General features: G+C 56.7%; 8 protein-coding genes across 8 annotated transcripts; 4 read left to right on the top strand and 4 right to left on the bottom strand.

Annotated features, from left to right (window-relative positions):
• Nucleotides 1–287: 287 nt before the first annotated feature.
• Nucleotides 288–1,932, bottom strand: CCMA1212_010552 (uncharacterized protein; the record flags this gene model as incomplete). The annotated part of the gene is made up of 6 exons (XM_073707591.1): nucleotides 288–849; nucleotides 918–981; nucleotides 1,062–1,166; nucleotides 1,253–1,411; nucleotides 1,527–1,545; nucleotides 1,678–1,932. The coding sequence occupies 6 exons, from the start codon at nucleotides 1,930–1,932 to the stop codon at nucleotides 288–290; spliced, it is 1,164 nt and encodes a 387-aa protein (XP_073553877.1).
• CCMA1212_010551 (uncharacterized protein) lies at nucleotides 1,735–1,995 on the top strand (the record flags this gene model as incomplete). The annotated part of the gene is made up of 1 exon (XM_073707590.1): nucleotides 1,735–1,995. One exon carries the CDS (start codon nucleotides 1,735–1,737, stop codon nucleotides 1,993–1,995), a length of 261 nt encoding a protein of 86 aa, XP_073553878.1.
• A 2,067-nt stretch (nucleotides 1,996–4,062) lies between these two features.
• Nucleotides 4,063–6,500, bottom strand: CCMA1212_010550 (uncharacterized protein; the record flags this gene model as incomplete). Its single annotated transcript, XM_073707589.1, has 2 exons — nucleotides 4,063–6,393; nucleotides 6,459–6,500. The coding sequence occupies 2 exons, from the start codon at nucleotides 6,498–6,500 to the stop codon at nucleotides 4,063–4,065; spliced, it is 2,373 nt and encodes a 790-aa protein (XP_073553879.1).
• A 5,407-nt stretch (nucleotides 6,501–11,907) lies between these two features.
• On the top strand, nucleotides 11,908–14,551 carry CCMA1212_010549 (uncharacterized protein; the record flags this gene model as incomplete). Its single annotated transcript, XM_073707588.1, has 5 exons — nucleotides 11,908–11,914; nucleotides 12,512–12,864; nucleotides 13,437–13,653; nucleotides 13,728–14,195; nucleotides 14,280–14,551. 5 exons carry the CDS (start codon nucleotides 11,908–11,910, stop codon nucleotides 14,549–14,551), a joined length of 1,317 nt encoding a protein of 438 aa, XP_073553898.1.
• A 1,848-nt stretch (nucleotides 14,552–16,399) lies between these two features.
• CCMA1212_010548 (uncharacterized protein) lies at nucleotides 16,400–17,665 on the bottom strand (the record flags this gene model as incomplete). The annotated part of the gene is made up of 1 exon (XM_073707587.1): nucleotides 16,400–17,665. One exon carries the CDS (start codon nucleotides 17,663–17,665, stop codon nucleotides 16,400–16,402), a length of 1,266 nt encoding a protein of 421 aa, XP_073553897.1.
• Nucleotides 17,666–18,672: 1,007 nt separating this feature from the next.
• CCMA1212_010547 (uncharacterized protein) lies at nucleotides 18,673–19,524 on the top strand (the record flags this gene model as incomplete). The annotated part of the gene is made up of 1 exon (XM_073707586.1): nucleotides 18,673–19,524. One exon carries the CDS (start codon nucleotides 18,673–18,675, stop codon nucleotides 19,522–19,524), a length of 852 nt encoding a protein of 283 aa, XP_073553902.1.
• Nucleotides 19,525–19,927: 403 nt separating this feature from the next.
• Nucleotides 19,928–22,321, bottom strand: CCMA1212_010546 (Pre-rRNA-processing protein rix1; the record flags this gene model as incomplete). Its single annotated transcript, XM_073707585.1, has 2 exons — nucleotides 19,928–21,910; nucleotides 21,977–22,321. 2 exons carry the CDS (start codon nucleotides 22,319–22,321, stop codon nucleotides 19,928–19,930), a joined length of 2,328 nt encoding a protein of 775 aa, XP_073553901.1.
• An 840-nt stretch (nucleotides 22,322–23,161) lies between these two features.
• Nucleotides 23,162–26,892, top strand: CCMA1212_010545 (uncharacterized protein; the record flags this gene model as incomplete). The annotated part of the gene is made up of 4 exons (XM_073707584.1): nucleotides 23,162–23,167; nucleotides 23,228–23,339; nucleotides 23,417–26,208; nucleotides 26,266–26,892. The coding sequence occupies 4 exons, from the start codon at nucleotides 23,162–23,164 to the stop codon at nucleotides 26,890–26,892; spliced, it is 3,537 nt and encodes a 1,178-aa protein (XP_073553900.1).
• Nucleotides 26,893–27,026: the final 134 nt, after the last annotated feature.

Below are 27,026 nucleotides of genomic sequence, written 5' to 3'. Positions count from 1 at the left end.
GGGGGGGGGGGGACGGATGACAGTCGGAATCAGTCGAGGTAGCCATTTAACACAAGTCCCATCAACACACCAGCAAACGAAGCCAACCGTCCAGAAATACATGGTCAAACTTTTTTCTCTTTTTTTTTTTGATCAACTATCAAAACATAAAAGGCTTAAGAGTCCTCCGCACACAAGGGGGATTTTTCCTCATTTTTTCGTTCTTCTCTAGATGTGGGAAGACAAAGACGCCCAATCCATCAGCCAGGGAATGGGTCTTTGAGGGGCATCGCTGAGACGCAGGTGCTTTAGTTGCCACCGAGGCTGGGGAAAGCGGACTGGTCGTTGGTGTTGATGGAGGCAGAAGCTTGCTGGCCACCACGTCCACCGCGGAAGTTTCCGCCACGGCCGCGCTCGCCGCCACGGCCACCACGGGGACCACCGCGACCACCACGGCCGCCGCCGCGGGTTCGCTCGGGCTCGACGAAGCGGGGGTCGAAGTCGACGGTCTGCTTCACCTTGCGCTCACGCTCGCGCTGCTTCTTGCCACCAGAGCCGGCAAAGTAGACGTCCTCCTCCTTCTCGAGGGGCTTGGCGTTGGCCCACTTCTTGTCGAGCTTGCTGCCCTCGTTGGGAGCGCGGATGTGAAGGTCAGCCTCGAGGGCGGCCTTCTTCTCGGCCTGCTGGGCGAGGTAGTCGGAGTAAGAGATGCTCTTGTCCTCGGGCTCAGCGGGCTCCTCGGCAGCGGCGTCCTCGGTCTGGTCCTCCTTCTTCTCAGACTCGGCAATGGCTTCACCGGCCTGCTCGTCCTTAAGCTCGGCGTTGCCCTCGGCGGCACCCCAAGACAGAGCAGCTTGCTTCTCAGAGCCACTTGAAGCAGAAAAGCGGTCAGCATGGTACGACCACAGAAGAAGAGGCATCCAAGAGCAAACACTTACGTGTTGGCACCCGACTTCTGAGGATGTCTGTCCTCACGCTCACGGGGGAATCGTCCGCCACGGCCTTGGTTCCAGGTTAGATTCAGTCCCTTTTCCGACGCTGCACGTCCTTGGACAACAACTCAGGATGGCAAAGTTACTCACCTCCACGGACGCGGGCACCCTGGCCACCACGAGGACCATCTCGGGGAGCCTCGTCAGTGGGACGGGTCTGGTTGCGCTCACGACCAGCGCCGCGGTCACGGAAAGCTGCATGACGGCAATTAGCATCAGGGACGCTCGCAGCAGCCGGACAGCGGCACCGAATCAAACAAATCAAGCAGCGTTCGACTTACCACCCTCGTTTCCGCCGGGGCCACCACGGCGGTTGCCGCCAGTCCTCACAGGGGCCTGGGGGGCCTGGGGCTCGGCATTGCGCTTAGTAGTGCGAGGTGTAACCTTGTCGACGGTCTTAACGGGGACGGTGGGCTTCTCCTCGCCGTCGGAGTCGTTGCCTGCAGAGGGTAGGAAACTCGGTCAGTGTCCTGCGCTTAAAGCTTTCCATCGCGGCGGGGTTCGTTGGAGGGGTGAGGGTCAAAAGGGTAAAATTTGCGGGAGGGGCGGCAGTACCAAGGTAGGCGAACCGGTTCTACAGCGAGGGCGATATGTCAGCAACCAAGCAGCAAAGAATTGATATCGAGAGCAGCGGTAAGAGTGGGAGGCAGTAGGAGAAGGAGTGGGCGGCTCGGCTTGCGATCCAGCTTTTCAGCGAGCGAAATACTGCGCCGACGACGACGACGACGACGACGACGACGACGACGACGATGCCACCATCATCATGACGGCGTGTCTGTCCCATGCCCAATGCGAGGCAGAAGCAGAGGCAGCGAGGCTGTCGGCGCGATGCATGTCGCTCGCAGCTCAAAGCATGGCCGCAGCCGCCGACATGGACAAGAGCCGCGAATTGGAGCAGAGGCGACCGGCGTCGGGCATTGCTGCTCCTGCGAGGAGAAACGTGCAGAAGGGAAAGAGGCATACCTGGGAGGCGACCTGCGATGACATGGTCGCTGAAGGGCTGGGAGAGTCCTGGCGGCGCTGAGGGTAGAGGGTAGTCTTTGCTACTTGGTGGGGGAGAAAGACGTTGAGCTTAAGATCGCATGGCCCTCCTGGCGCACGAGTCGGACTGTTTGCAGTTGATTCTTCGGGATGGCGAAGGGGGGAGAAGCACCAGAGGCGAGGTGCAAACCTTGAAGCTGTGCTGCTGATGCAGTTGAAGAAAAAATGCACTGGGCTGCCACGATCCAAGCCTTGCTTGGGGGGGGGGGGGCAGTTCCGCTGCCTGGGCTGCTCAATTGCGGGCACTCGTACTGTGTGCGTGTGCTTCTGTGCTCTCTTTCGCTGCAGCAGCGCAAAGCCCACTCACTCCCAGAACAAGAAAAAAAAAAAATACCGAAACGGCGCTAGTTACCCTCAGTTTTTGGGGGGCTCGCTTAATTCCCGTGGAATAGTTTTGTGGTTACGCTGTTAGGGCTCCGGGGCGCTGGGCCGTTAGTGCAGCAGGTACCGCGTCGTTGCAAGCCCGGGCTAACAAACACACAGCTGCGTCGCCCAGCAAAGTCGCAGCAGCAATTGTCCGCCATTGCCTGCCTCTCCGATGAAGCCGACTCTGTGTTATTCATCTATTTTGCTACTCCTCCTACAGGCCGCTCTACATGGACCGCTCGAAAGGCGGGAGAAAAGCCTCTGGCGTTGCGCCAACTTGCCGCATCCGGGAGCCTGCGCTGGCATGGAGCTACAGGGAGATACAAGCTGAGCTACGACACCACCTGAGGGCGAGCTACCTTAGGGCTACCGCCCGCTGAAACTTCACTAAGCGCAGAGGTACAGGTACTGTGCACTGTGCTTGCGCCTGCTGAGGGCTCACTCGCCCGCAGCTCATGCAGCAGGCAGAGCTGTCTGGTTGCTTGCTTGCGTGAATACTGTATGTATGTCCAGCAGCCTCGTGGCCAGCAGGAAGTATAGCCGTAGTATCACGATCACGTCATCAATACGTGCCGTCAACTGCCGGGTGCTCAATGCCAGAGCAGTGATGCTTTTCTCAGTGATGGATGCTGAATGCCGGAATGCTGGATTACATAAGGTCTTGTTTCTGACCTGCTGGAGTTGAGTGGTGAGTGTGAGTGATTTGTGTCGCCATTCTGGGGAAGCTGTCCTGGTGCTCTAGTTCTTGAGATTAGTCATCATTAACTTTGCGATATCTTACTAAGCCAACCCTACAACGACATCCTCAGCATATATATGATGACCCTAGAGACGCAGGATATCTCCAAGTGAGACGAGATAGTGATTCAGTACTCGTTGCTTTCATGTGTGCTAGTGACACTCTTCGATGAAGTTGTTGGTGCCGGTACATGACATACTGAGAGGTACAGGTCGGACAAAGCAACTTGGTAAGGACGTGATTCGGAAGCCGTGCCAAGCCAACGCTTCTAGGAAAGATGTTCAACCCGGGTGACAGAGAAAGACTCATTGATCCGCCCGTGAATTGCAGGAACACGACGGCAACAGAAATCCTCTGTGCCTGAGCATCCAGCAGAAATGCCTAGCAAGCAGAAAGGCATCACATGATCAAACAGCAGGAACACATAGAAAGTAACTCGGGCATTAACAACAATTGCGTTACTACTCGTACACAAGCCGACATCGCGTCGCCCTACCTCAAACAGGAAAGAAAGAAAACAGTTTTCCCTGACCATCCCTTAATCCTTGTCCAGCGCCGAACCAAGTCTTCGATAGAAAAGACAAGAAAACGAAAAGAAGGAAAAAGCAAATACGGCGCTCATAACAGAGGCCACATATCCAGCCGCATCCAGGCTTGCTAATGTATAGACTGTGTGGGTGAGACACACCAGTGGTTCCGAAAATCCAGATACCACCATGAAATGAGACGTTCCTACATCATGAGCAAAAACATCGAACAAAAAGAATGCCATCTCCAACGCCGCAGCCAGAATTACAAACAGAGAGCCACCGTGTAGAACTGCCCGGCAAGCTGTTACCAGTTCCAAGGTGGAAACGAAAACAAAGGAAGAAGTGACTACAGCCGATCGGGGGCATGCCTGATCGGAAGCTCCCCCATTTTCCTTCGTAACGCCCATCTGGTTACCTAACCACGGTTCTTTGGGCGGGCGAGCATGTTGAGGCGGCTCATGCTCAGCGTTGGTCTCTTCTTGGAAGGCGACGCCGAGCTGATTGTTCGGTTGATGGGGCGAACTGGCGTTTTGCCGACGGTGCGAATCACGCTGGGCTTCTTCGCGCTGGCAGTGGGCGTTGTGGCGAGAAGACGAGGTGCCAGCAGAGCCTGGCCCTCCGGAACATGGCTACTCTTGGCTTTCTTTCCCGCACGATCAGCCGCCTCCTTATCCGCATCTCCTTCATCCGCGCCGGCGCGATGACGCTTCTTGTTGGGCATTCCGTGAGGCACTCCAGGGAGCATCTTGGGCGGAGACGGTGCCGTGTTCTCCTTGTTCGGATGGGAGCTCGGAGAGACGGGTTCCGGAAAGCCGCCGGGCATCTCCGATGCAGGCTTGATCGAGGTGCGCACATGACGCACGCTCGACTGGCCAGGAGAAGCACCGAATCCGGATGGCGATGGGTTCCCAAACTTGATCGTGTGATCGCTGCGGAACGTGAATTTGCCTGGAACGGAAGGGGTGGGGGATTGGGGGCTCTCTGGCTTCGAATCGAGAAGATGCTTGTAGCTGGACAGGTCGGGATAAGCAATGTGGCCCGAGGACTTTGATTGTGCCAAAGCTTCCTCGACTTCAGAATAAACCAGAGCCCTCTTAGTAGTGGTCGACTTGAGAGGCGACGGCGTGTCTGGGTCAAAGACGGTTCGCGTAACTTCCGGCGTGAAGGTCACATGCTTGACAAGCTTCCGCACAGGCTGAGTGGCTGCGAGACGTGTAATGTTCACATTGGAAATGCGACTCGGAGCTGGCGGCGTCTGTGCAGTGGCAGATACCGGCTGCGGGATGGCACTCTTTGCCTTGGGCGAGAATGGGCTGCCTCCGAACACGGACCTCATCAACGATCGCTTCATGGCCGAGTTGCTAAGGGGCGCATCAGCATCGTCGATTTCTTCGGGCTCCTTGACTTCTTTGAGCTCCTTGAGCTCCTTGACCTCCTTGGCTTCTTTAAGCACCTTGGCCTCCTTGAGCACCTTGGCCTCCTTGTGACCCTTGGGCTCCTTGGAGTCATTAACCACTCTGATAGATTCTTTGAGTCCCTTGAGTCCCTTGGTTTCTCCCTGCTCTTTGGTGATTGGTGATGTAGCAGTAGCAGTAGCAGTAGCAGTAGCAGAAGCAGAAGCAGAAGCAGAAGCAGAAGCAGAAGCAGAAGCCTTGTGTTTTCCGGGGCTAGCGAGGAAACCAAAGGCCGACTTCCTTGGGCTCGCCAAGCCGGAGATACTAGGCCGGCCGATTCTGGAAGCAGTAGGTCTCTTGGTGCTGGATGTAGGCCGAGGAACCGACGCAGTTTCTTGAGCCGCCGGCCGAGTAGTTGAAGCATCGTCCTCCGCGCTCTTCTTGAGCCTCTTGGCGGGAATCGAAGGCTGCTCGTCCTTTGCAGGGCTCTCGGGTTCCTGGACAGGAACCTTGGAGCCCAGCCTCTTGGCAGAAAACCGTCCAAGGCTGTCCACCTCCGAGGCGCGCTTCCTCGGTACGGTGGATGGCACCTCCTTTTGCAGCTTCGTGGGGCTCGTCTTCGCAGTTTTCTGAGGCGTCTCGAGGTTGGTCTTGGAATGAGATCGCTTGATGCCAGATTTGACGGGGCTGAATCTTCCATTTTGCGCTCTCCAAGCCGAGGCGTGGCCTTCAATAGAGTCCATCTTCTTGAATTCAGCCATGTGGGCCGCGCTAAACCTGCCGGATTTGCCCTTGGGTTTGGCAATTGTGCGGCCATTGGCGTCGGTTGAGGCGGACGAGGGATCCTTTGCCCTCTGAGCGATGAGATCGGCCTTGTATTCGGCCGCCTTCTCCTTGAGGCCCTCCAAGACGCGTAGGGCTTCAGGTCCTAGGCCCAATTGGTTGGCATCGATGCCGTGAGGCACACGAAGGGTGAATGCGGAAGATGGCACGCCGCCAACTTTGGACGGGGTGGACTGAAGGCCCGCTCCATGAGAGCTGTCGCGTCTCTTTGCAACGTCGATATCGGTAAAGCCCAGTCTAAGAGCGGATGACGGCTCGGCGGTGGTTGGATGGAACTTGCTCGGATGCATCTCTGTGCTGGGGGGCTTCATGGCGTGGGTCGCGGGCGTTGCAGGCGGCGCAAAATCGCTGAGCTTCTTGGGAGTCGTTCTGCTGCTGCTGGCGGGCTCGACACGTTCGGCCACTTCTGGGAGCTCTGGCTCGACACGCTTCATCGTCTTCTTGCGCTCCGGCTCAACCCGTTCGTCAGCGTTGAGAGAGTCCTCGTCGACAAGCAGCTCCGGCTTGACCTGTTTCCGCATTGTTAGGCCACGACCGCTTTGCAGAGCGTGTCGATAGTGCGAAAAATCCTCACCTTAGCAAGCCGCGCCGAGCGGCGGGGAGGCGGCGCAGACATGGTCTGGAAGGGCGCTCGACTCTGATGTAATGACTGCTGGTAAGATGGTATTGGTAGCGGTACTTTGGGGTCGACGCAGTTGGTTGATGAAGTGTCTTGAAAGCGCGGAAAGGAATGTCGTGATGGGATCCTGACTGGTAGGTGATGGTATGAAAACAAATGGCATGGTTTGTTTACTTTCGCAGGGCCCAAGCTGAAAAGGAAAGGGCACGGGCCTAACAATGCGTGGAGACAGTGTCCTAAGGCGTCTAAAGTTCTCCATTAGCACGGTATGCCGATTGCTCTGGCAAATGATGGCGAGATAACGTGATCTGCAGCTCTTTGGCTCTTGTCCGGTTGCTGTCTGCGCATCAGTTGATCGAGCTCATCACATTCTATCCAAGATTATTCGCCTACGTGTAAAGTGTAGACTTTGCACAATTGTGATTTGAGTGCTATCTAAGATGATGACGTCTAAAAGGTGTTGATGCTTGGCTGCTTCCATACGCTATTCGCGCGATACCCAATTAGGAGCAACCTAGGCAACGGGACCCTGGGCTGCAGCGCAAGCTTCATCCTCATCGGCAGGACAGAGGGAACAGAGCGCCAGAGGACACCAGCTTCGTGAACTGTCTATGGGAATTTGGATTCTGCACAAGGTATCAAAGTGAGGACAGGACCGGGTGCGCAAGGAGTCAATAGAGCCTCCTGGAGCAAAGGGGTAGGGGGCTTGAAATTGACCTGCCCACCAATATCTCCAGATGAACTCCTTTCGTCTTGACCACATGACATGCACCATGGCAGCCTGTCTTGACCGAGTCGGCATTCAATGACCAGACGGCAACGCCGCCGAGGAAAGCAGATGTTCTCCAAGTCGAGGCGACGGAAACGCGGCCGCCATCGAGATGCATCACACACACACACGCCAAGTCCCAAGCCCTCTCCCTCTCCCTCTGCAGTAGGACATCACAAACCCCCCTCCCCTCCATCCACCCAATCACAACCCCAACCCTCCTTGGCAAGGGATCACAAATTCCAGTCGTCCAGTTCACCTCCCAAAAAAAAGCAGCAAGCCGCAACACCTCCAAAGACAACTTGCATGTGCGGAGTCCTCCGCCCTCCGACCCGAACATCGGAGCGGCCTACGCTTGACGTGTGCTGCCGCTAGAATGTTTCCAGAAATTGGGGGGGCCTGGAAGTCGCCAACCCGTGATGACGAGGACGACACTAACTTTGCGTACGGCTGAGGTTCCCGTTGGAGCGCCGTGACATCCGTCGTACCCGGTGATTGCTTGTATTATACTTTTTCTTCTTTCATCGAATGACCAGATGTTGTACCAGATATGCTTCGGTGCGGCAATTACGGGGACATAAACCAGGGTTGACACAAAGGGTCGTCGGCGAAGAAGAGGGACCCAGGGTGGGATGGGGAGAAGTTCCGTCCTTGTGCGGATGGGCTGTGAGGGTGGCGTCAAGTTGCCCGCCATGCAGTAAGAAACAGAAGATCTTCGTGTCATGCACATCGATGACGGCCGGGGAAGTTGAACGGACGTCAAAGTGATTTGCCTGATTTCTTGTTGTATGGTTGCCGGCGTGGTTGCAGACTCGTTTCTTCAATTCGATGTATTATATCCCAATTGCAATTGGGATGTACCATGGTGTTTTGAGCTCTGCGTCACTGGCGAAGCCGAGATCAATCATTGCTTCACCTGGGCTGCCACGAGTTGAGGCATCTGGAACAGCTCGCCGTCTCACTACTCATACTGTATCTCGATTCGCCGGATCACCATGCTTTCACACTCAAAACCATGATGGGGAATCGGTTCACGCTGGACGACTCCTCATCGACACTCAACAAATTCATAACAGCCGGACAATCATCTCACAATGGCTCTGTGATTTCGTGCGTTAGCGGCGAACGCCTTCCTGGAGCTAGCCCCGACATCCGAGAGACAATCTTGCCCAATGGGGATGCTGATTGGCACATCTCCGAGGAAGCTGGGGAAGACGGGTGGTGGCGCTCGAGTTGGCAAGGACTTTTTTTTGGCCCTCTGGGACCTGGGGAAACCGGTGTTTGGAGACGCTGATGTTCCATGGGATGGTCACGGGCTGCGTGGCGCTGACGGCATGTTTTGAACATGCAAAGAGCTTCGTACTTTATGCGTTTTGTAAGCGAGGAGAGCCTTGGCTTGGGTGCAACGACGGCAAGACGGGTACGAAGTACGACTGGAAGGATTGATGGATGTGAGAGAAGATGACGGCTCAGGTGGGAGTCACTTTGCTCTTGCATTGACTCTAGGCGATATTGTTATCCATTTGGAACCAGTCATCAGCACTGCTGGCTTCGGCTGCGTTGGGGCGATTCAGACAAAGACATTTCATGTCTGCATCCCTCTGCTTTCGCCCGCTGCTCACATCACGCGGAGGCTTATAAGCTTTCTAGGGCAAGTTTCAGAGTTCCCCGGAAAGCCACCTCGTACACCACCTGACATGCGCCATGTCCACCGTTGTCTCAATCTTGAATCGCGGTGAAAGGTCCCTAGGCGATCACGATGCTCCTCAGCGCCCGTCCAAGGCTGAGGACGCCTCGAATGGCTCCATATCCCCGTCCGGCCAGCCCCAATTGCGGAGTTTGCTTGCCTGTTGAGCGATGGTTGGCTGAAGGATGGTTCCGTGTCAGGGGAGCACTGCATACAGTACTATTCTGCCCCCGTAGTTTGATGTCGTGGAGTCCCCGGGATGGGGTCCAAGAAAGGGGATTGATGAGCCATCACTGCTTGGTGAGAAAATAGAGCCACAGCGTCACCAATTGGCCGGTACAGTATGGAGAGAACAAGAACGTCTCGACCGGACCTCCGGCACAAGCATGCGTGCAGAGCCGTGAATGCAAGTAGGGTGTGCAGGTATTGTATGTCTTGGACTCAAATATCACGGCTGGCAATGCGGTTGCTGGACAACGCACGACGGACTCCGACACCGCGCGTCACAGTCTGCATCCGTGCATTCGAAATCATTGGAGAGAGCCCTGATCAGGGCGGAATCATGGCCTCATGAGCTGGCAATGGATGACGAAACGAGAAGGTGTCGGATCTGCAGCAAGGCAATCGTCGGCAAAGGACAATGGGCTGCATATCCATCTCGGCTGGATGGTGTGGACTTTTGGCTGATCAGGATGCCAGCAGTGCGATTCGCTCCTCGTGCAAGCACCGTGTCCTGTCCAGGTACGGATAATCAAGGCAAGACACACACAATGCCATCGAGACGTGAGTGACTGTTCGCCGACAAGGGCGCGGTGAGACCGGGTTAAGCTTAAAAGCAAGGAGAAACCAGCTCTGCTGTGCAAGTCAGTCGGGTTTCAGCGCAGCGAGGCACGAGAGCGAGCATCCAGGTTGCCCCAGGGCAGCCAATACCGGGATACAGAACATGGTTGTGTGAGAGCGCTCTGGAAAACCTCGAGCCTGATGTCGGAAGCAGCCGTGGTTGTGCAGAGACGGGGGGCTCAATTCTCGAGATTTGCAGCTAATGAGGCCAAGTTGGGGGCCGGTGAGTTTAGCTGCGAATAGTCCTTCGTAGCTGAGATGGATTCGCAGCAGCTAGCGGTAGCCTCGCCATGGACACCGAAGCACAACGACATGCGCTCTACCTGTAGCGATGTCGTCGCCGGTGTCGTTTCCGCGGCACCGTCGTGGTCCCGCCAGGTCGTCCTGGGGTACTCCATAATGCCGCCAGTCGACACTAGGTAGATCCGCGGGTCAACTTTGTGATGGTTGTGATTCAACGGAGCTGCTAATCGATGTCATGGTCACTTCAAGTTGCGTTCTTTGCTGGCCATCTTGTAGCATGATCCGCACCGTTGTTAGCACGAAGGGGTAGCGCATTTGCTTCTTCGCTCTTGTACTTGGGATGCAAGCCATGCTAATATTCGCTCACCCGTGCCGTGCTAGTGGGCGACGAGGCTTGCGGCTGGTTGGAGATGAGTTGAGAATGCGTCTGAGCTGCAGCAGAGGAGACGGGCTGGCGTTACCCCTGACAGGACGAATCGCAAGCATCCAAGGTTGATGCTAGCAGCAGATGCTCCGTCGATGCCACTGCTAGCCGCCCTGGGTTGCCGCATGGCTAGGTGAGATTGGAGGCGCCGCTGGTGGATATTGAAGACGGGGAAGATCAAGGGCTGGCCGGTGAAGAAGAAGGAGAAGCTCCCCGAGGGGTGGAAAACGGCGGAACCTGTTCCTTTCAAGCCGTTGTGTGTATAAGTTTGAAAGTACTACCTACTTCTATGATGATGATTCCCCGTGATTCCCGTCCTTGTCCCTGTCGTAGATACTCCGTGCTCGTACTCCGTATGAGGAGACAGAACTGAACAGAGAAAGGCCGACAGAGGGCGGCTCACAAGCGGGGATCCACACAGGAGCCAAGGCCCTGACTTTTGGCTTCCCAGCCGATGAAAAATTTCATCTGCAAGCCGTGGTGGAGAGACCTGCGGGTGGAGCGCCAGCAGAAGCACACGATGGATGGCCCATTCCCACCTGTTGTCCGTCCCCGGGGCCCCTAGCCAGTTTGCCAGTCGCTACGAGTTCTAGCCCGAGCGACCACCTGACTCTTCGGCTGGGGAAGGGCCTTGAGACTGGTGGTGACTGGATCGAGGCCAAAGGCCAACCGGCGCTGGTCGCTCGCAGCTCGCAACCCACAGCACACCCACTCGCAGGGACGCCGTCGACACACGCTTGGCCGAATCGATATGCGAGGGCGCAGCCTTTTCTTGGTTGGGAGGGGTGGGAGGAGGGGAGAGAGAGAGAAGAGAGAGACTGTGCGAGGAGAGGAAGAGAAGTCGAGCAGAGGGGGAGAGATGGAATCGAGTTCCTTCGTCGACGTTCACGGCCTGATGCTGTCAAACTGAGCTGCTGCTCACGATTCGCTCTCGGTGCGTCGGGTCGCGTCTGCCCTGCCCTGCCCTGCCCGGCCATGGATCCCTTCCGCTGCTGGTGGTCCTTCGTCCCAGTGCCTCGAGATGCCGGTGCGGGCCTGCGTTCGCTCTGGTGCCACGGGCGACAGCACTTGAGCAGCCCAGACGCACGCCCAGCGCCGTGACAAGAACCTGCGCGGCTCACGTCTCACAGGTACCCGCGCAAACCGGCCCCATCGCCCTCGCACCGGCTGCTCGTCTTTTTTCCTTCCTACTTTTTTCTTCCCTGGCATCCCGTCCCATGCCTTGTCTGGCCACGCCAGCGCCGAGCTCGCTCGCTCATCGCCCATCGCTCCACCCCTCGCGCTGGGTCGTCGGCCGACCCTGCAGAGTCCAATCGCCAGGCGTTGCGAGTGGCACTTGTCTGTCGAGCCAGAGCCAGAGCCAGAAGAGACCAGCCAGATCCAAGCCTAATCCGCCGTGACCCCGTTTTCTCGTGAAGCCAGCCAGGCTCTACCGTATCGTATGTACCGTGCCAGGCCCTACCCAGGTGCCAGGCCCAGCCCAAGCCCAGCCTCAACGCACCCATCAAAGTGGCTAGTACCGTGCCTTTTTTTTTTTTGCCAGTAGAAATCCATCATAAAGAGACGGGGGGCCAGCTCCAGCGTAAACGTCGCCGCCGGAGCGCTGCTGGCTCCCCTCTTGCGCAATTCCCATTACATAAAAGAAGTCCCGGGCGTCCTTTTCCCACCAGCTTCCCAGAGGTTCTGTCCAGTATCTTCGACTGACCCTCCCGGAGCCTGGCCTGCACATTCAGTCAGGTTCGGTTGCTATCTTTTCTGGAAGCTCGGGGCGACGGTCCCTTATCTCTCGCTGCCGCTGCGATTTTTGTTTTTCTTACGTTTCCTCGGCCGCCCATAGGCGCTACAGACGCGCTGCCGAACGCCTATCTCTGCCGTCGACTTTTTGCGCCCAGAAGGACCCTGCAATTGCATTCGCCCGCCCGGGACTCGTTGATAACGGCCTCCTGCTGGGCGAACCAGAGACGACGACGGTCCTGTCGCCTGTGCCATCCCTCGCGATAGCCTTGCCGCCGCTCGCGCTTGTTCGATAACCGCTTGCCTGCCAGGCGAACACCAGGGCGTCCCACCCGCGAACCACGTCACCGGGACGCTGAGCTGGGCTTGTCCTCTGCGGTTTTGTCCTCTTGAGACCGACTGGGGCGCTTGCCGCAGCGCGGCTGTCGTCTCAACGGGCCCCCGCGCCGTCGTCCAAGGCATGGCCGACATCATGTCCATCGACAACAAGCCGCCGCCCCAGAACCCGGGGCCGAACCCTCACCACCGCGACGAGAGCGAGGACTCGACCGGTTCCACCCCGGAGAGGGAGCAGGCTCCTCCCATGACGGCCGGCAGCGGCAGCAACATCATCAACGTCTCGCAGGACGGCCAGCAGCCCAAGCGGAAGGGTGGCCGCAAGCCGGTCAGTTGCCCCCATCTCCTCTTGTGCCTTCTTCGTCAACCGTCATCTTCACCACATGGTCTATGCCAGACGACGACGACTACCTATGTAGAGTAGTAGCATCACTACTGCCTACATGGAAGGTATCAGCAGTGCTGCTAGCCTTGTCTTGCATCTCGTCTGTCTTATCTTCCCGCTTGCTACCCCTCAGTCTGCCTTATACCCCCTCCCCCTTCAACCTCTCTTCCTCTTCCGAGCCAACGGCTTGCTCCCTATCGAGGAATGTTCCCTCCCATTTCCTATCACAGCCTATAATGCCACCTCCCTGATGGCATGCCAAACACCACTGCCGCCTCACACAGATACCTACACCTGCATATCTCCCCATATCCAAGTACCGCCAACGATGGCTTCGATGGCGCCTCGTCGAATCAGACGGCTGCATGGGTGGTCAAGGCGTTCTGCTGCCCTTTTGGGTAATTCGCTTCAGCCCCCGTGTTACCTCACTTTACCTCACTCCTTCAGGCACTTCTTGGGCAAACGTTATCATGCAAACTGTACTATTGCGCTGACACGTGCCTCTATCTGGACAGATATATGCAACCTCTGAGGAGCGCAAACAGCGCAACAGACAGGCCCAGGCCGCCTTCCGCGAACGACGCACCGAATATATCAAGCAGCTCGAGGAGACGATTCGCGTCCATGAGTCCAACTTGCACAACCTGCAGGCGGCGCACCGCACCGCCGCCGAAGAATGCCTGATGCTCCGATACAAGAACTCTCTCCTCGAGCGCATCCTTCTTGAGAAGGGTATGTTGCTGAAGGCCTCGATGCCGCGCTTATGCCTACCTGAATCTTTCAAACTAACGCTGTCCGACCTTCAGGCATCGATGTTCAAGCCGAGCTCCAGGCCAAGACCGGCAGTCCCAACCTCGCGCCCACTCATATGCCACAGAACCTGGTGCAGCCGCCCCCCCTCCAACGCACCATGATGCACCGGCACCACGCACGCAAGTCTACTTCCAGCATTGCTCCCAAGACCGAGCCCGGTACTGGTCTGCCACCGCCTTTGCAGCCTCAAAAGACTGCGCCGTCACCAAAGAACCGACCAGCTCCTTCTTCTCACTCCAACTCCCCCAACATGGCGAGCTCGGCCTTTTCTCCTGCGGCCTCGGATACCATGTCCATGAGAGGATCGATTTCCGGGCTGTCCCGTCAGCAGATGACTCCCATTTCCGTCACCACTCCGACGTCGAGACAGCCAATGGTGCAACCAGGGTCCCGGGGAGCGATGAACTCCGGCGCATCATTCTATCCGACCCCGTCGTTCCAGAACCACATTGAACAGCTTGGTAAGATGGATCGCCCTCGTTCGAGGGATGTTGATGTATTGCTTTGCTTTGAACCAACTTTGAAACTAACTCGGTGCCGCATAGAGCAAGAATATGAAGCCGATATGGTTGAAGATTCCGAGATTGAGACGCCCAGTGGCCCGGGCCCATACCCAGGCGGGTTCAACGCAGAACAGCAACCGATGCTTCTTTCGCCAGCCTCCACCGGGCCCGGACACCAGGTCACGGCCGGTTCTCAGTATCCCTCGATGACGCAGTTATTGGATCAGCAACCCGACTGGGATCCGTTCGGGCTCAGTGCTAGCATGGCTTTCCCTAACCAGCCCTTTCAATTTGATCAGGCTCATATGAGGTGATCTCTCAACCATAGCGGCCTCCGCGATGCCACTTTTGAAGATGGTCATGCGACGGGGGCCCCTCGGTATCGCATAAGGCGGACCCTACACTCCCTCGAAGTCGAGATGAGTTTCGTCTTCCGGACATGGCTCTTGAGTGTACGTCGGCATGGCATGGCCCTTACAATCCACGTTCTACCTGGATATAGGGACTCGCGGTGTCCCAAAGATGTTCAACCATCCGTTTCTCTCAGCAGGCTTAGTAGGACTGGCGCGTCTGAAAGGTCGGGATGTCAAATATAAGAAACGAGTGCTCTGCTGGCCCCCTCACCCCAGTCGGTCCTGGGCAGTGCCTAGCTCGTGTCGTACGGGGCTGCGGAGACCGGGAATCGAGATGCGTCGTAGGGTTTCTTTGTTCGACTCCGTCCGCTCAACGAACCCCGGTTGCACTAGGGATTATGACCACAGATGACAACAGGGCATGACTACCATTTCTCCTCTAAAAGACTATCCGACTATCCGAGGCAAGCAATATATTACGATTACCGAGGGAGTATGCCTTGCAATTCACAAAAAATCCGGCTTTGGTTGAAGTCATGGCTTTCCGATTTCTATACGTTTTTAACTCAGCCTCTTTGATGTACGAAGTAACGAAGCATCACTTTGGTGGCGTGGGCCATGTCTTTGGGCCTTTTCTGTTTGAGCCCTGTCCGGAGCGGACGACGTGGTGGAGATACCCATTATACTACCACTGGATTGGTGTTGTTCAGCATATTAGCATAGGAACGGAAAAACAGAAAAAAGTTGACATAGTTTGTGTGTTATGGTAATGGAAAAAAAGTTGTCTTTTGCTCGTTTTTACCTGTTATGGGAGGCTATCTATCACTGGCGGTTATGGAAAACAAGAGAATTACAGAAAGAAAAAAAAAAAAAAAAAAAGATCCCAGAGGGAAAGGGAGCGGGAGAGCTCCCTTGGTTACAAAGAAGGCAGGGGGTCCATGGAATTTTGGTAGCATGATGTATAATGAGTATTCTGCATGTAAGCTTACTTTGGACATTTGATGGAGAGATGACTCCTTGGATGTTCTTGTCAATACGTATCGTGAGCTTGGAGGTTTTGCTGGCGTATGACCGTTACTCGTTTTGTATCCTTGAAGTGGAAAGAGGTGAGATTGGGTGATGGTCCAGTATTGGAACTTGACAAGTCTGCAGACTGGGACTTGAAGCCGGACATGGGATATATATTTCGTATGATTGTCGATATCATGCATCGCCCTCGGAGCACAGGGGAAGCGAACGCGTATGTACAAAGTTGCGGGGATAAATAATAGTCAGCTCTTGGATAAGAAGGGGGCCAGGTCTGATCCATGAATGAAGTATGTAATAGTATTACTCCGCGCCTCTGTGCATCGAGATGGGTGTTTCTTGTTCACCGGGGGGGAGGCTGGGTATCAGGTGGATGTCTGGAGACGTTGGGAACCTTGTTGTTCTTATGGGACGACAAGCTCCAGGCAGGGCACGGGTAGTTTTGCGGATGCTGGGTTGTGTGCTCTGCGTTACGGCAGAGAGGTGAGGTATTAGGGGGTTGCTGAGCATGTGGACGGTAAGGTGATGAAAGAATGAGCTCTATATCTACCACTATCTATATCTATAAACGTTCTGATGTCGAAAGCGGAGACGCTGCTGTAGCTGAGTAAAAGGCCATGTATATATCTATAAGGACGATGGTTATCCATAGTGTTTGCATCGGTAGTCATGAAGTTCGTAGGACGTCCGCTCCGTACTCTGCAAGGACGGCTCCAACATCAAGAACACTGTAATCCTCGTCGGCATTCGTGTGCTTCTCATCAAGTCATCAAGTCATCCCCGTCAAAGAATCACGAGCCATACAAGAGTCCCAACGAGGAGCGTCCACGCCCACGCCATGCCCCTCACGCTGTCAGCACCGGCCATCCGCGTGGCTGTGCTGCTTGCATTCCACAGCATGGTAGCAACTCCCTGTTCCGTGACCTCGTCGATACTGCACACGACCTTGCAGCCTTCTTCGTCATTGCTGCTGCTGCTGCTGCTGCTGCGGAGAGACAAGTCTCGCCGCCGGGGCAGCTCGCCACGGGGCCCGGCGTCGCGGCCCCAATGGAGGCGGACGGGATCCCGCTTCCACTTCCGCCGGGAGGCAGAAGAGGTGTTGTAAATCATCTCGATCCATTGGATCTGCAGGTCTGCCTGGTCATACACGCTCATGTTTCCGCTCCAGCTCCCCCCGTCGGACCAGGCGTTGACATTGATGCCAGCGGCGTCCTGGGGCACTTGGAATGTGATGTTGGCCAGCTGCTGGCCGTTTGCGTACCAGACGCTGCTGTCAGCCGTCCAGTCGAGCCGGTAGACGGCCCATTGGCTCCAGATCATGTCGCCCGGCAGCGTGGCGTTGGTGGTGGCTTCCGGGTTGACCTTGCCGTCGCTGTCGAAGGAGGGCTGGTTCGTGAGCTGCACCTGTTCCCTGGGCCCGCGCGTCAGGACTTCAAAGTCCGACTCCTGCAGGCTTGACGAGGCGGTGGCGTCGCGATAGGTGAACATTGCCGTCACGGCGCCGGGGCTGCCGATGGTGCGGGCGAGCATCCGTAGGGACACGAACTGGTAGTCCGACGTCTTTGTCTGAAAGGCCGCCGCTGACTGGAACTTTGGTTCGCGCTGGGTTCTCAGGGTCAAGTACGTCTGCGAATCCGCATCTTCGTCCTTGTTCTTCTGGATGTAGACGTTGGCTGGGGAGTACGCCATGAGGACCGTCGCCGCGCCGGACAGGCCCTTTCCCTTGCCCTCGCTGTTGCTCCATCCCTGGAGCTGCCAGACGCTCGTCCATTCGTCAGTGGAAAAGTAGCTGCTCGTTGGGGGCGCAAAGGTCGCGTTGGTGACGTTGGTCACGATGGGCGGGATGCCGGCGTCTTGTGTCAGGTTGCGGAAGTCGAAGAACATGTGGTGGGAGAAGTAGGCCGGCTGCGTGCCATTGGTGAGGAAGCAGTCGCAGACGGAGTCGTCGTTGTTTGGCAGAGGCTGGGGGCTACTGTCTTTGCTGCGGCTGGCGGCGATGCATTGGATGAGGGTGAAGATTACGAGTGGTGACAGGGGCGGCCGATGCATATTGGTGATGGATCTAGAAGTGCTTTAAACGCCTGAAGAAAGGGAAGCGAAAAACAGGAACAGGAACAGGATAACAGAGACGAGGAGCAAAGCATGTGATGGGCGAGTGATGCTGCTGCTCAATGCATATATACATGCACATAGCTTTTACGAGCTCGCTGCCCTTTCTTTAACACGTGAAGCGAAGACATCGTGACAAATGAGAGCATCAGAAAGCGAGCCGAAGAAGGACGAAGAAGACGGACGGCGACGGAAAGGGACCAGGATCTACAATTCCCGCCCATATGCATGCATACAGTATTGTGGGCTCTTCAACTGAAGGGATGCAGCTGAGCTGATCGCTGTTGGGTCGACAATGGAGCGTCTCGTATTCTGGCGGCCCCAGCCTGAGTCTACTGTAGGTGTATGCAGATGTACAGTAACCTGATGGAAGTCTGAAGACGTCAAGATTGAGCTGTCAACTGTCAAGCAAGACCTGCGCTAAAATAGCACCCATCATTTCCGCTAATAGCATCAACTGTAAAATGAGCTCGCCGAAAATGACAGCTCTCGGATTATAGATGTTCCTCCGAAGCTGAACCAGCCCGTCATCCTCCTTGCTTGCACACCTAATCCATCATCAAGCTCCATGTCCTTCATTCTTAGTACCTACATCGTATGAAACATTGACTGCCAGCCTCACAGGAAGCCGTGGTGCCAAAGTAGCAGCACAATCGCGATAGAGCGGCGCGCTACGCCACTCCTACAACTACTTGACTCAGGTAATTATTCGCTCGTTGTTCGTTGCAACGCGAAAAGGCGCAATACCTGCCAAAAGCGAGCTTGTAGCCGCAGTGCCTCTGCTTCACGACTGCCTCGTCCCCGCCTGCTAAGCTCTAGGTGCACAAGTATCATGTTGATCATGGCGTTATCAGGATACTCACGTTTGCAGATGAGAACAGGTACAACAGAGCAAGGACAAGATCACGCAAAGTCGACTGCCTGGGTGTCGCTGTGCTTGAGCCAACATGTCGTCGCCAAAGACCGCCGCCGCAGATTCCACGGCTGAGCAGGCGACTGGCTCATCAGCTGCAGTCGCCGACTCTGTTCAGAAGGCGGCAAACGACGAGCGTGTCGAGGACTCGGACGTCGAGGCCGGGGAGGTGACTCAGGAAGACGAGTCTGACGGAGAGCGGGACGCCAACTCTAACGACAAGTCGCCAAAAGAGTCATCACGAGCCGGTGCGACTGCCGCAGGGGAGGCGCCGCCGCTGCCGAATGAAGCCGTCCCCGATGGTCCACCCTTGCCAGACGAGCCGGTGCCGCAGCAGCCAGAGGATGACGGATGGGACTGCCAGTGGGATCCGAACACCCAGGCTTGGTTCTTCTACAACCGCTTCACGGGCAAGAGCCAGTGGGAAAACCCTCGAGTTCCTGACGCAAATGGCGCTGCGGTAGCCTCGCATGTGGTTGCGCCCCAGCCGCCTTCTTACGAGAAGCCCGTTGCTGGAGGCTATAACCCGGCCATTCACGGCGACTACGATCCGAATGCGTGGTACGCCAAGAATAACCAAGAGGAAGAGGATACCACCGGCTTGGTCGGCGATCCAGCCGCCATATATGCCGCCACGGCGACCTTTAACCGCTTTACTGGACAATTCCAAACTGGAGAGGGCGCTGAACGCCACTCTGATGCAGCCAAGTCGAAGCGCCAGATGCACGACTTCTTCGACGTGGATGCTGCGGCAAATGCTCATGGCGGCCGCAGCCTCAAGGCCGAGCGGTCTAACAAGAAGCCCACCAAGAACGAACTAAAGGCCTTCAAAGAGAAGCGTCGCGCTAGGAAGGAAGAGAAGCGCCGAGCTTGGCTGCGCGACTGAAGTCTCTTTAGTCGATGAATGGTTTCTGTTCTTCGATTTTTCCATATAGCTTTGGGTTTGGCCCCTTGCATGGCATCTCTCTTTCCCGACTCATTGTATACATAAACTGGGGCATTGATTTTCATCTAACCAAGGGATTTCGGTACGACAATATTTCGAACAAAGGACGGCGTTGGAAAGAAGAGGGCGCGCAGGTTTAGGCATATTACCCATCTTTATATTTGCTTGCCCCTCTCCATCTTGTGTTGATATTGAAAGGTTGTACTACACATTGTAATCAAGATAATATGTCGTCATGGTGTTGACTACATCTTACAATTTATGCAGAATATAGTACCCAATACATGGTTCGTGCCGCTTCTCTACAACTTGATATCCTCATCCCTGCCTTTTCGGCGCAATCCTACTCGTCTTCTTCGTCTTCCTCCTCGTCATAGTCCAGCTCCATATTCAAGTGCACACTCCCGTCATCATCGCTATCCGACTCTTCTTGCTGTTCAACTCCCCTTTCCTCCCCTCCCGTCTGCAGCGCGGTAACCGAGGCCGAGGCAGCGGCGGGTTCAGTCTTGTCGAGCTCCTGTCTCTTGGGGTTGATCGGCACGTCTGGGCCCTCGTGCTTCCTCTTGGGCGGGGAAGCTGCCCTTTCGGTGCTGTTGTTTGAGGCGCGAGGCTCGAAGGGGTTGGGAGCGGAGACGGTGCTCTGGATCGGGAGACCAGCTTTTGTGTCGGAAGTTGAGGTCACTGCCTTTGCTGCTGTTGCTGCTTTCTCCGATGATGGATCCTGCATTTCTTCATCGGCCTTGTTCTCCTTTTCTTCTTCTTCGTGCTCGGCCTCCTCCTCCTCCTCCTCTTCACCGATCTGCTGCAACTCGGCAACCTCGCTTAGCGAGGCAAACATTTCGCTTCCGGCGCCCTGCACGCCGCTCGTCCGCAGATTGCTGCGCAGAACCTCGAGCCCTTGATCGTGCGGGAACTGCTGCACCAGGTGAGGCAGGATGCTGGGATACATCCTGCCGTGCTGGTCCCTGTACGGGTTGAGCACGCTGGCGAGCATGGCGTCGCGGCTGCGCGTCAGGATGGCCGTCTTGTCGAGGTGCCCGCGGAGGGCGGGCTTGAGGTGGGACTGCGGGAGCTGGGACAGGATGGCTGTCAGGAGGGCGCTGGCTGCGTACCTGTGGTCTGGTTCCAGGGTGGGAGCTTCGGTTGCGGCGGCGGCGGCGGCGGGTTGGAGGAAGAGGTCGGTGTTGACTATGGCGGCGCCGCTCTTGGAGCCCTTTTGGGCGGTGGTGGTGGTGGGTTTGTCGGCGGGTTTGAGGAAGCCGGCGTCTTGTTGGAGGTCTCGGCAGCATGCTCCGACGAGGGGGTCCAGCATGTCCACGGCGGGCTTGGATAGTGTTGGTCCGGCGAGCTGGAGGATGGTGTTGAGGGTGGTGTATCCGGCTACGCGGACTGAGGGGATGCTGATGCCGGACTTGAAGACGCGGATGAGGTGGTCCAGGATTTCGGGGACCAGGGGCAGCATATGTCTCTGCAGCCTCTCGAAGAGAGCGATGACGAGCTGCATCGCTGCGACGTGGATGTCAGGCATCAAGCTCCATAGTTCTTCCTTCTCTTCTCTGCCAATGGCCGGGTTGGTCTCGACGGCTTGTTCCCAGGTCTGGGACTTGGAGAGCCGAGCGACGAGGCAAACTCTGGAGATGGTGTCCACGAGGCCGCTTAGGGGAATGGTGACGGCAGCCTTGGTAGGGTAGCTGAGCAGGTCGGCGAGGAAGTGGAAGAGCCCGACCAACCGCTCGGCACCGGCCTCGAGACCAGACCAGGCAGGCAGGTTGTCGACAGAAGTGCCTTTGCCGTGAGGCTCTCCATCGACGTCGACCTGGGACCGTGAACGACCGCTGGTTGCCTCCCACGACTCGTCGACGGCTCGAAGGACCTGGTCGGCGGTGGTGTGAAACTCCTGGATGATTCCGTCGACGAGCTTGGCCCATTCTTCGCTGCCGCTGGACTTGGCCGCAACGAAGTGGAGGGAGGCTACGAGGCGCCTAGCTGCCCGCTGTAGAGACACTGGGACGGAGATTCCATCCGAGCAAGTAGGCGCGAGATAGACTCCGACGGCGGTCCGGATCTGGGAGCTGAAAGGGCGGAACGTAGGTGGGTACAGGGGGATCAGGGTTGAGAATGAGCTGCAGATGGTTTCAACCAGGTTCAAAGGCGTGGAAGTCTGCGCTTCAGCTTTGGGCTTGATGAGCTGCAGGCATGCGGTGCCAAAAGCCGGCAGGAAAGGCGTGGCAACCTCTCGCACGAGGGTCTGATAAGGGTGGACGAGCATGAAGATTTTGGTGAGAGTCACGACGGCCAGTTCTTTGGAGGCCGCAGGATCGCCTTTCTGGTATTGGTATTAGCACTTATACATCACAGGATCAAGGAAAAATGAGGATTGATAATGTCGTACCTGAACAATGGAAACCAGCCCGCGCACCCAAGCCTCAGAGCCGCGCAGAGTCTCCCAGCCTCCAACGTCAACGGCCGCCTTGATCAGGCCAATGGCGGCGAATCTGCCCTCGCGGCTCCGGCCATTCAAGTGAGTAGTGATGCTGGTCTTGAGCTTGTGCACAAGCATAGCCGTCTGAGAGGCATCGCCTTTGGCCTTCGGATCCTGAGGAGCGGACAGCGCATCGCGGCATCGGAGGACGTGGCGGATGAGGGAAGGGAGGGAGTGCGGCAGTTGCGCCGGCGGGATGGAGGTGAGCTTCCGGGTGAGGACGCGGAGGTCTGCTGTTGAGGCTGAGGATGACATATTTGGCTGAGAGACCGGATATATGTGAGAGACCGATATATGTGGTTGAGGCTGAGATGGCAGAATTCTCACGGGATGTCTGTGAAGAGACGTCGGAAGGGAGGAGAGTTGATGTCGACAGGTGAGTGCTCGCCACTGCCAAAGGCGACACTTGCAGTGTGAGGGGCCGAAAGAATTTGAGTACAATATCCCAGGGAATATCAGTCGTTCATTCAAGCATCATCATCACTCTAACATCCCATCAGCGTATGCTTGTCGTGGTGAGCTTACTCGAACCTTTTTTTTTTTTTTTTTTTTTTTTCCCTTCAATGTCAAATCCCGTCCACTTTCCCATACGGGCAAGGTTCAGGTACCTGCAGCACCTTGTCGGGCGACCGTGGGGTTCCGTGCGGCGCCGCTGATTGGCCCGTTGCCCTCGTGTACAAGGGAACTCAATGCCTGTCCAGCGCAGCAGCGCCTCGCAATAGTGCACGTATTACTGCTGTTAGCGCTGTAGCTGCACTAATCTTAAGCACTACGTCAAAGGACCCCAGGCGCTGTGCTGCCACATGCTCCAGCCGCCTCCCTTGGACGTCCATATTTGATTGTTCATCTCTCAACAGCCTCGTCGGCCCCCCTTTTCGCGTCATCGCGACTCCGGCCTCTTCTTTTGTGTGTGTGTTTCTGTTCTCGGCGTTTGAGGTGGCTGGCCGTTCCCGCTTGAGCTGTCACTCGTCAGCGGTACAAGCAGCTTCTGTTTTTGCGCGTGCGTCGAGCTGCCGCTTGGGGAGCTGAATAACAGCTGCGAGCCACCTTTCCCAGGGTCCTTCTTTGTCCCCTCTCTCCTGAGCTGGGCGCAAAATGGCTGTAAGAACAGCTGCAGCTGGAACCATGGCCGACAACTGTCTCTAACGAAGTGTGCTTTAGGCAAAGGCGGCTCGCTATATCGAGTCGCTGGACGACGCCCGATGCGAGGGCAACTGGCCAGATGTTCCGGAGCTGGTTCGCAAGGTCCGCAAACACGATCCGACTCGAGAATGTATGTCCCCTAACCGACTCCCGACGGCTCGACGTCTACACATCGGAAGCTAATTACGGGTACTTGGTCCGTCACAGGCCTCACGTTGACCGCCGAAACGGAATGCGCCATCTCCAAAGTGACCGCCGCCGGCACGCAGCCGTCCGACCTCGACGTCCCCAACCGACTTCCGAGGCTCATGGCCGTCATCGAATCCGAATCGCGCCCCGAAGAACGATTCCAGGCCCAGGTCTGCGTTGGATGGCTGCATTGGGTGGTCGGCGAGTACTCTTTGGCTCTGGAGCGACTGCCCAAGAGCCTCATCGCAGAAATCCCAGACATCGACCCGGCGAATACGGCATCGGAATGGACCAGCGTGTGTGCACTCAAGGCTGCCTACCTCAGGGCGAACTGCCTGATGAGAGATGGGCTGAGGTTGCCTGCGCTGGCTGCGCTGCAGGAGGGTCTCCCGTCGTTGGACCGGGTCTGGAGCGGTCACGGCATCCGCAAGCAGCTGCGGTACTGGTCAGAGCTGTTTCTTACGGAGCATTGCATGCTCACCAGTGAGGCGCTTCACAACAACGAAATCTTCCTCGACGATCCCAATTCCATCTCTAGCTTCCGATCTTGGGCGAGATATTGGAAGATCATGTCGGCCCCTGTCACGGGCGGTTTCGGCTTCAAGGGCTCCGTGCCCCGGAGGAGGATCTGGCACGAGTACTATCTGGCGCTGTCGCGAATACTGGAGAACGATCTGCCGTATCCGACTGGTCAGGCTGAAAAGATGGTGGAGGATATGTCGCCTCGAAGCCAATTGAGGGTAGAACTCCAGCGAGCGGAGTCGGCTTATCAGGCCCTCCTGCTCGGCGAGACTACCTTTCCCCGAGCCGACGAAGAACGCGCGGAAGTCGAGGCGTTTGTCAAGCAAGTGATGATGAACTGGTCTATTCTCTGCGGCCGTGGATGGAGTGAGCAGGATCTGGGTCAGGGTGGTCGAGATCTTCTGAGCCGGAGCGTTCTCGAAACCCTGTACAGCGCCGCGACAAGGACATACCACTCAACAGCCATCCTCCGGTCATTGTTCGCCGTTCATTTGTCCGTGGCTGAATTCGACCTGGCCTTCAAGGCGCTCGACTCGTACCTGGACATCGTGAAGAAGGGCAAGGCGCGAGTGGCAAAGACGGGACACCCAGAGCCGAGCTTGGACGATGACAAGACTGCTCTAGAGACATTGTCACAAGGTGTGATGATCTTGTGCACGTACGGGCATCTGCAGGCCGCCGAAAAGGCTCAGCAGCTGGGCGCTGAGCTAGAAGAGTGGCTTTCCAAGCTTCCGCACGTGAGTGTACAGGAAAACGGCACTCCTGCGATTGCGGAGGATAAAGAAGCGAGCCAGGTGCAGCCGGATGCGCCGCCGCCTCAAACCATAGCTCTTGCGTGGCAAGCTATTGGTCTTGCACATGCCCACTGGTCCCGGGTGACGACCGAAGCTGGGTCAAGGGCTGAGATACAGTCCAAAGCCGTCAGATGCCTTCGAAGGTCACTGGCCCCCGAATACGGTCGGTCAAAGGATGTGCGAAGCTTCTTCTGCCTTGGCCTCTTGCTAGCTGAGCGTCGCGAGCTTGCTACGGCTATAGAGCTCGTCAGATCGGCATTGATGGCGGTGCACGGGTTTGAAGAGGACTACAACCTGTTCTACGGGCCGTACTGGCAGGAGAGGTCTCTTATTCCCCTATGGCATCTCCTGGCCCTTCTCCTAAGCGCCCGGCAAGACTACACCATGGCGGCGAGGGCCTGCGAAGGTGCCTTGGAGCAGTTCAAGGACCCCACCGTTCTCTTTGGCAAGGCAGACGGCGGGTTTCGCAGTGAGCACCTCAACGACGCTGAGAAGGCGGCCCCCCCGCGAGGACTTGTCGACGATATGAGTGATGAGGAGAAGGTGGGAATCTTGGACGTCAAGATGACACAGCTTGCCTTGATTGAGCTCATGGAAGGGCCGGACGTCGCCGTGAATGCCAGTTATGAGCTGCTGACTCTGTTCTCGCGCTTATTCGGTAGCGTCGACGTGCAACAGCCGGCACTCAAGCCCCCGGTCGTGAGGGAGCCACCCAAGACTGCGCGCACGTTCAAGGGTAGCATCTTTGGATCGCGCGCAGACAGGTCGAGACCGCCCACCAAGCAAATGAGCAACGCAACGCTGGGTGAGAAGACAGCAACGCCAGATCGGCCTGCCACATCACACACTACTGCCCCCAGCATCGCCCCAGCTGTTCAGGTCACGGCAGAAAACGGAACACGGCGGCCACGGAGCGGCAGTCTGGGCGCCCAGACCCAGAGGAGCGAGTCTGAAAAGAGAAACAGTTTGAAGAAGAAGACGACTAGAAGCGGCAGTCAGCGGCGTAGGTCGTCGAGTCTGGGCGGCCTCTCGCATCAAGCTACTGTCATCGGAGACGACTCGACGGATCACGACTTCTTTTCAACCGGTGGTAGGCGTCTACAGTCTCGAATGGCGAATTCCTCCAGGGGTAGGACGCGCTCTTCTATGAACTCGTACCTCTCCACGAATTCCAAGTACGCCGATGATGATCTGTCAGGCGACGTTAGCTTCACCCCACCTCACCTTCTACCCCTGATCAAGTTCCCGAAAGACAAGGAGCGAAACCAGCGGACAGCCATTTTGATCAAGGTGTGGCTGATGATTGCCGGATTCTATCGCCGAGCAGGGATGCTGGAAGACTGCAAGGGCGCCGTTGCCGAGGCGCAGAAGCTCATCCAGACGCTTGAGAGTGATGTGGCAAAAGACCTGGCCAGCGGGCCAGGAACTGCCAGGCGTCCGTCTTGGGGTGAGAAGAAGAGCGTAGATGAGCTCTGGGGGGATGTTTACTCCGAGGTAAGTTTGCTGATTACGGCTGCTACATGGGGGCAAATTGCTAACATGACGTTTCAGCTCGGTTTCCTGGCACTGGCCAAGGAGACGCCATATGCCGCTCGGACTGAATTCGAGTCTGCCTTGGCCTATTATCCCGATCATCCAGCAGCAATTGTTGGACTATCCAACATTCTACTTGACATTTACAGCGAGAAGCTGCTCCCCACACCGTCAATCCCCCCCTTGGACGGACACGAGATCTTTGACGATGCCGGCCAAGCCCCATCTGAATCTTCGCCAACCGCCCTCAAAACGCTACCATTCACTCCACTGGGGCTCGTCTCCGACCTGAGTGCAACCGAAGCCAACCCCGGCGAAGGCGATGAAACAGATGCCTCCAAAGCTGCAGGCTCCGGCGGCGAGTCTCAAGATGAAGATGCGCTTCCCCAGCCCTACAAGGCTTTCCACCTGCCCCTTATCGATCGTCTGGCCGCGCGCGACCGCGCCTTTACGCTGCTGTCGGGGCTTACCCGCCTCGGCACGGGCTGGGACTACTCAGACGCGTGGTTCGCACTCGCTCGCGCCCACGAAGAGAGTGGACAGGTTGACAAGGCCAGGGAGGTGCTCTGGTGGTGCGTCGAGCTTGAAGAGGCCATGGGGGTGCGTGACTGGCGGAGTCTCGCCGGCGGAGGCTACATAATCTGAGCAAGGGGGACGCGAGAGATTCAGACCATTCCGACTTTCTCTCCTCCCCTTTTTGTTCTTTTCTACTCGGCTTTTGTGGGGAAAGAAGAGGAAAGGGGAGTAGTAGTTTACGTTCTACGACGAAGGGGGCCGCC

Source organism: Trichoderma ghanense, assembly GCF_004382785.1.
Source record: "Trichoderma ghanense strain CCMA-1212 chromosome Unknown scaffold_27, whole genome shotgun sequence".
Lineage (NCBI taxonomy): Eukaryota > Fungi > Ascomycota > Sordariomycetes > Hypocreales > Hypocreaceae > Trichoderma > Trichoderma ghanense.
Note: the sequence above shows the minus strand (reverse complement) of the source record. Positions and strands in the feature narration are given on the sequence as shown.